The 8,155-nt window shown below is 40.8% G+C and overlaps 1 protein-coding gene across 1 annotated transcript; it reads right to left on the bottom strand.

The window, feature by feature from the left end:
* Positions 1-2,287: 2,287 nt before the first annotated feature.
* T265_12893 (hypothetical protein) lies at positions 2,288-4,295 on the bottom strand (the record flags this gene model as incomplete). The annotated part of the gene is made up of 2 exons (XM_009166068.1): positions 2,288-2,505; positions 3,968-4,295. Coding segments are annotated over 2 exons (546 nt in total), but the record flags the coding sequence as incomplete, so codon positions are not given.
* Between the last annotated feature and the right edge of the window lie 3,860 nt (positions 4,296-8,155).

Below are 8,155 nucleotides of genomic sequence, written 5' to 3'. Positions count from 1 at the left end.
TATAACTATGCAAGAACCCCCAATTTTCAACGTCCTATACATCTTTTCGCTGAACTTCCCATTGATATAAAATTGGATCAGCTAAAGAAACAGCTTGAAAAGAGCTCAAAATAGCTGCAATATTCTCTAATCCCATTTACAGTCCAGCTGATGAGCTTCACAAGTTTTGAAGAACAAACGGTCAATTGTGGGTCCGTTCATTTCTAGTGACGAGGATTGGGATGCAACGCACTTATCTCATGCCACTGAATATATTTTGCCTTTCCATACGCACTTTCAGATGCGTCAAGTTTTAGGCAGAAGGCCCCAGGTTGAGAATGGATATCTATGTAACAGATAATTAACTATCTGGGGTTTCTTTTCCGGTTATTACTCTCAATCCATAAAAACAGCTCCTGATGTGTGGTTTCCCAATCATATATAACTTCACAGCAATCATTTTGGGAAGAGTTTAGTTCCGTGAGGGATTCTTTAATCATGAGCATACCAACAGGGCATGAAGTTGCTTTACGTGACAACAGAGAGGAGGGAAGAATGCAGTTTGTCATCAAAAGTATGGCGCTCCACGTTCATCATGAGCTTAGTATCACCGATGAAAGTCGGTCATATTCTGCTGCCACGTGCGTTTTTTATGGGGTTAAGTATTGTCCTACAGCGAAACATCCGTGCGCAGCCATGTATTAGAGATGGGACCATTAGGTTGAGGAACTGGTCTATCTGATAAGAGTTATTTACATCGTCCTCCGGAAGTCTGATTATTCACGAACTGGCCGAAAAGATTATGTCATGAATGGGACTCAAACTATCAATTTGATCATGGATTGATAAAGGTGTCTCTCGACTTTCTTGTTAGGAGTAATGTTAGTCAGCTGACCTATACTGCTGCGCTTTAGTCTGATAATTCACGTGATCAGTTTATGGATAGCACGACTAGACAGAGTAAACTTCACTTAGGCTGAAACCCCAGTGATTAGATAAATTCCACCGCGGTTCGGCTCGCCTATCATTCTGCAACTTTTCATCTCCGAAGAACGTATTCAGCCCTTAATTGCATGTCCCCAGCTCACCAGTACTTGTTTGCTACATCTCGGGTGGCCAACATTGTAAATGCTCAGAAGTTGATTTCTGTCTCCGCCAGGTCATATGCTTTTTATAGAGTTAGTTTCTAGTGGTCGCAGTCCGAAATCGGGGATCTCATATACTTGAGATCCAGGTAATGGACGTCTAATTAAATCAGTCTGTGAAATAGAAGACAATCACGTTTTTATGGTGGACGATTATGACGCCACAGCTGCATACCTTTGAGCTGTATTTGAACGTGTCGTACAATGACAGAATTTTATAAGGTTGACGCTTATAGGGTTTACGTAAACTCGGGTTCTTCCCCTACCTAATGAGCCCCAAGGAGGGGGAAGCCGGTCATGGGCTGTCTAAAAGTTTTCAGCAGCCTTATGAGTAGTGCACTACAGAAATATATATGTATCGCTAAATCTCGAATATCGTAGCAAATAAAACACGAAGCGGGCTGGTGCAGCACATAAAACCGAAAAGATTCAGCTGGGTTCCAAGTGAGTCTCTCGAAAAACGAAATTAGTTTGCAAATTAGTGTATTTCACTAATTTCGTACAATTTGGTTTCAAGTAGAACATAAGTTTGGCGGAAGCTCGGGGACTGCCTCTACCTGATGAGCCCCAAAAAGGGCGAAACCGGTCGTGGGCTGCGAGGAGTTTTCAGCAACCTTATGAGTAGTGCAATACAAAAATATATAGAATGTTATATGGTTAGAGTGATCCTTTCAAACGGACATGGATACTCAAACAGAACTTGGTGGAACATCAAAACCGTTGACCAAAAGGCTGCGTTATCGATCCATTCACACCCATTTGAAGAGTCCCAATAAAAAAAGTTACTACCTGGATTAGTGTCGAAATCCAACCTCTCGCATTTGGCGAAGTTTCAAGCACACACTGTGAGATGACCAGTTTTCCAGGAGGATCAGTTAGTGCTGAAGCAGAACAAATTCTCCAAATTGGAAACCCAGTAAGGGGCGCTAATTCAATTTTGTTGAGTCTGCTGGATGCTACGCAAAAATGAACTTTCGGGTGGCATGAAAGTTGCCATGCAGCGCCCCTTGCTACCATTTTACACATCAGTATTTTATCAAACTTTTGATAAGATAGCATCTCCTGGTCAAAGTGACTGTGTTTCTACTACAATACGAATAGCCAATTCTGAGTTAAAGTTCCCAATTGAATGTATTTTTTTATAAAAAACAAAACGAACTCACGGCAAATGCAGTCGTGATACTGGATCCTTTTGGTGCCACAGGTATGATGTTCTGGCTGTAGGCCAGTTCCTCCAGTGTAGTTATGGGCAGTTTCACGTGGCTGCGGCTCATGGTCGCAGTCATAAAAGCTTGCCATGTCGCGTGAAAAATCACAATCATGACCCAGAAGCAAATGATAGCGGAGCGAGCACAGGGAGCAAGCGGATACACTTCACATCCTACAAGGTTATTTTAGAGAACAAAGGTATTCCAATAATAATTCATAAGTGCAGGAAAAATGGCAGTCTGAAGTGAAATACCGATTGTACATTTACAAATACATATGCACAGTGTACATAAAATTGTTTTGTTGGGTGATTGACGTCGCGTTGTTCGTATTAGGTGCTTTCGCTTGGTCTCAGAAGGAAGTTAAAGACTGCGCTGTTCGTTGAACGATAGTGGATTGATTACTTGTCAAAACTTTTGCGAATATCCCTCTGTTGCCGCGCACGTAATTTTGCATGACAATACAACGTGTTTGTAAATGATCGCTTGTCATGAAGCTGCATGTGGTCTGTCTGAAAATACCAAGTTTCCTAGAGGGCCGGATGTTTTTGGTGAATCGTCCTGATACTACATTTTGGGGGGAAATTGATCGGTGAGTTCTACTAGAGAGCATATTATAGTTTAGAACACCCAACAAGAGAAAATTCACACCGCATACCTCACAAAGTTTCCATGCGATATCAGATCTGGCAAGGATATGATGCGGCTTTAAGGATAGATCAAACGCATACACAAAATCAGTATAAGTTTAAACAGGCGTAATAATCAGTGTAAAACGCCAAACACTTATAGCATCTTCTCGAAACGTCAGTTACATTCACAGGTTAAATTTCGAACGGACTTTCCAACTATGCAGTTTTTCAGCAGAATGCTAGAATAGTAAAATATTATAGTAGTAAAATAGTAAAATAGTAAATAGCAAAATAGTGAAATATTATTCAACGGGGTGTCAAAACGGATATTTTATTTGTAAAAATGTTTTTCAGAGTTAAAGATCACAATCGTTACAAACAATTTTAATTGGATTTTTTATCGGTTTCAAGTAACGTGCACAAATGTAATATCACAGTCAAAGCCTATGAAAGCCAGTAGTATACTAGTAGTTTTATCGAGATCCCTTTCACAGTCCTGCTCAGTGTATATACTAAGATTTTTGCCTGTCAACTGGCTCAAATTAAGCGGGCTCAGTAACCTACCTTATACTACCTCAGAATTTTCCGGGGTGCCAGCAGAATTTCAGAAGTTATTTCAGAAAATTCTGGAAAAGGTGCCATGTAGATCTCATACACTGCGACCACTAGCGATCAATCAAAGGACGTATTTCGCATCCTACGGTCTAATTAAGCCTTCGTTGTAGCAAACGTAGCTTTGTTTTGTCGTTGGTGTGTACGCTGAGCTGGGCACTTTGATTGCAAACGCTATATCACTAATCCAGTTGACATCATCAGTGTCTTGATGTTTATTTCTAGAGATCAGGACGATGAAAAATGGTTCAAAAATCTAAAAACAATGTTACATGGGAAGTCAAGTTCACATGTTTAGTTTTGACGCAATTTCAATTTCAGTTCCGTTAAGTCCAACAGCCAGTAGTTCACGGGTAAGAGGGGTCACAGTGATCAACCTCTTGGAACCTACCTTGTAGCAGCAAGCTACTTAAGGTGGACCAAATGTTTTCTCTGAGCGAAATTTCATCTTCTGAGGAGTCCGGAAGTCCCAGGTTCCATGCAGAAAAGGGACTGAAGTAGTTCAACAGGAAGAGCATGGTTCCAGTGAGAAAAATGGACATAATTAACAAAAGCCACATTTCCCGCTTAAACGGCTGGAACGTTCTGAACGGCGATGCGTTGGCGTAGATCTTCACTCCCAGTGTTGCAGTTCGTGAAACCGTGAAGGGGCCAAGGTACCGAATCACTTTCGCGCGGTCTTCGGTAAACGCAAGAGGTGCAGCAGCTATGTCAATCCTCTGAGAGTACAAAAATTTGTAAAATGCACGGAAAAATTAGCAGATACACTTGAAAACTTGAGACGCAAGTTTTAACTACCCTAAAGAATCGCTGATTTAAAGCTGGTAAAGAAACACTTGAAATGGCTATCATTAATTGATGCAACACATGTTCTGGTTTGCAACTTCATTTGAGAGTGATAAAATTCGGTTCCTCATGTTTGTAAGGAAAACGACTGCTTTCATCTTATTACAGACTGATGACGAGTAACTTGAAGTGAACGGTTCTATCATGAGAATTCATACCAGTAGATGGGATAACTTTGGGTTAATCCCAATGTGCACTATTGTGTGCAACGCGACAAATCCGATCCTACATATTTAGGCGCTGTACTCCATTAGGGTCAGCCGCCAATAAAATAATGTCTCTCAGGAATTTTGACTAAGTTGGAGAGTGTGAAACCACCGTTAGTCAATCAGTTCATTCACCTATTTTTCAACTTAATGATGAGACAAAAATGCTCAATGGAAATGCGGAAAGATACATGGGTTCTGGTCAGGTTTTGTATCCACTTTTTATTAAATGACCTTTTCCACATTGGCGAAATACACTTTTTGGCAAATCCCTTTGATACTAGTGTAACGGTCGATACTACCGATGAGGGTATGCCAGTATTACGTTTTCGCGTAAATCCGCTTCGCGTCTCCTGAAAAGTGAGATCTATTATGGATGTTGTGGAGTCGAATTTGCTTCCATTTGAGCAACAGTCAAGAATATTCAGGAAAGTTTGGGAAGGCGCGTTCAAGGAGAAGATGGATATTCAGTTTCTGTAAGCGAGATGCATATGAGAGTTTTGCTTCCCTGTCCAATAGGCTGTAACTGTTCACTTGGCGTTTCCTAATAAAAGAACTCAGGAGTGAAGGCCTTCTTCCTTCCAATTGTATTCAAATGCAAAGTTTACTTCTTGTTTCCGTTGACATGTCAGTCAGATAGCGGAATAGATCATTTCAGTATACTTCACTATTTATAAGTTTGCTGAAAACAATTTTTCCCCATCTTGCGCTGTTCATCAAGAGGTACTCGTAAGAGTTGTTTGCAGCTTCCTTGTGAGTACAGGAAGAGGCTTCGTAGTGCTGTTATCGTCAGCTGCTAACGAGCGTCTGAATAGGGATGCCATGTTCTTGCGATGGTCTGAAACCATTCAGACCAACCATTGAATATCTCTACTAAAGGTTTTCCGAGACGGGTTTTCGTCGAGAAAAATGAGCGTTTGAGTGCACGAAAACGGCTTATTTTGAGTTCCGGAAGATTTCACAGCTCAGGCGATTGTAAACTTGGTCGTGTCACCGGTTGGCTATACTTCGCTCTGTAAGGCCGAAGACACAAAATAAATATTGTGCAAAGTACGGTGTAGTCAATTCCGTTGTTGAAAGTGAAGGTCGAAGCTGAGTAAGCCAGTGGTGCAGTGGAAATTTGCAATGCTACTTTGGATGAGCATTGGCATGCTGTTGGCGACTGTCAGATGCGTGTATCCCTAAAAGACATAAACAACACACGGGTTGGCAAGTTCAACCTTGCACCAATGCTTGCGTCAAAGCTCTGCTCACTCACTTATAGTAAAGTATTGACAGATTTTATATATATAATTCTCATAAAATAGTTGAAATTCATGAGTAACCCAAATTCAGTGGCCAACTGAACTTTGCTCAAGATCGCGATACGAATCTTGACTGTCATCCGACCGAAAATAAGTAAATGATGTGCAATGTAATCAGCGAATCTTGTAGATCACAAAAATACTAGCATCGTAATGCTACCATCCAGAAATTCCGGAAAGATCTTATACCAAGTTTTGTGCAGTTAATGATGGGGCTAATCTTAAATTTGATCATCAAGTCTCTTGGAAAATATTTCTTATTTGAAAGCACCAAATCAGCAACTTAGAGAATGACTAATTTTTTCATCCGGCTATTATGAATGTACCAAAATTCATTCCATTCAGGAAATATTTTGTGACCAAAAATGGCAAAATTATTGCAGCCATCAAAGGTCTCCATTTATGGACTGCTTCTGTTGAATCTTCGACCACTGGCAAGCTGTTCTCCAAACACAAATCAGGTAAAAATGGTAGACGCAACGTAAAAATATGAACATGCGTCACATGACATTTGACTGGTGATTAGATTACGCCTGTTTTTAGGAGGAGCATAACGTCCCTCAGAAGATGTAAGACAGTGCAAAGGCTGATGATATACATCATGACATCTCACAGTTTGACCACGCTTTCCATCTGGGTGTCAGCCACATTCTTGCCGGATCCTTTTACAAGAAGGAGAAAAGTTTAGTATAATCAGTGATACCAGGTTAGATAAATCTTAAGCATATGGTTTTCATTCGGAGAGGATTGTAAGAGCGAACCGTTCAGCAAATTATCCCACAAAGCAAATAGATTAATTGGCCCGGAATAGCTGGAGCAAGAGAAGGAATTTTTGAACGGGCATTTACAGTGCTTCAATAAATGCACAGTAGACTTGTTACACAAACCACTTTAGTTCATTCAGCAAACAAGAACCTATATTTATTCCTTTAAACCGGAAGCCACGATGTTAAAACCGGAATAAGGCTCGTGCCCACTCCTATGGGTGTCCACACAGGAACCAAGCACTATCTGATACCAACCATCAGAGGATCTGCTCTGTCCAATCTACCTGCCTCTCGTGTAGTCTATGGGATATCCTACAGCTGCGGAGACGCTGATATTGGCAGGTCAGACAGATAGCTAGCCGAGCGTTAGCCGAACGCATTTTAACCTAAATAACCCAGATGGATCGAGAAAAAGTTTGGATCAGATTTTAAGTCGCAGTAGCCATCGGACTGACACGGACAACACATACAAAACTTTTGCTCATGACAAATGGAGCACTGCTGATCTAATCAGATTGGCCCCCTACTAGATGCTTGAAAACAGCTGATGCAACCCTGGAACTAGTCAGCTCAGTTGCATTATTCGTATCAGCGTCTGTCCAACATTATTTCATTCCTTTGTTTATGTGATTCACATGGAAACAACAAAAGAACCGTTGATATATTGCACCCTATCTTTTATCAGTTGTAAACAGAAACTGATTAGATCATTTTGTTCAATTGGTGTTCACAGAAAATAGCAAGGTACAACGGAAGGTCTTCTGCTTACTGTAAAATAGTAGCTAATTTTGCTTAGCATTTATTGTGAAGCTAGCATGGGGCTTCGAGGCACAAGAAATCCACGATGCAGAATTCTCACGCCGTCGAATTAACTATACCAGTGATCTGACTGTTCAACAAACATTTGGATAGCTATTACTTCAAATTAGTTGTGTTATTATGTTCCAGGTATCTCGAAAATGCCCTCGTTACTTAGCCCATATTTCCGGTAAACATTCAGTAATGGGGGTAGAGCAAAGTTTCAGGAACTTTCGGATGGAAGGATTGGTATCGTAATTTACGGTGGACAAGTAAAAAATTGCGAGCAGTGCTAGAAGCATACCAAGAGGGATGGGTGCTCGATTTTGACGATTTTGAGGTCATCGGGTTGTTTTCAGTGCGAAAGAAATCGGCCGATGAAACCCAAAAGGTTACGCTTTTACTTTACTGTAGGGGACACACAGTAGAAACAACTTGTATTGTTGACCTGCTTCAAAGAACTTATAATAAAAAGACAATTGCCACAACAGCCCACTAAGCACGTGAACTCTTGCCGACCTAACTGAATTGACAATGAAGACTTAGGCATCTACATAGAACATCCAACAGTTGGAATACTGCTTGTACGTAAAAAAATTGGAGTACAGAATGAAGTAGCATACAATAGCTCACTAATATTCAAGTTATGAACTCGCAT

Source organism: Opisthorchis viverrini (assembly GCF_000715545.1).
Source record: "Opisthorchis viverrini unplaced genomic scaffold opera_v5_21, whole genome shotgun sequence".
Classification (NCBI taxonomy): Eukaryota; Metazoa; Platyhelminthes; class Trematoda; order Opisthorchiida; family Opisthorchiidae; genus Opisthorchis; species Opisthorchis viverrini.
Note: the sequence above shows the minus strand (reverse complement) of the source record. Positions and strands in the feature narration are given on the sequence as shown.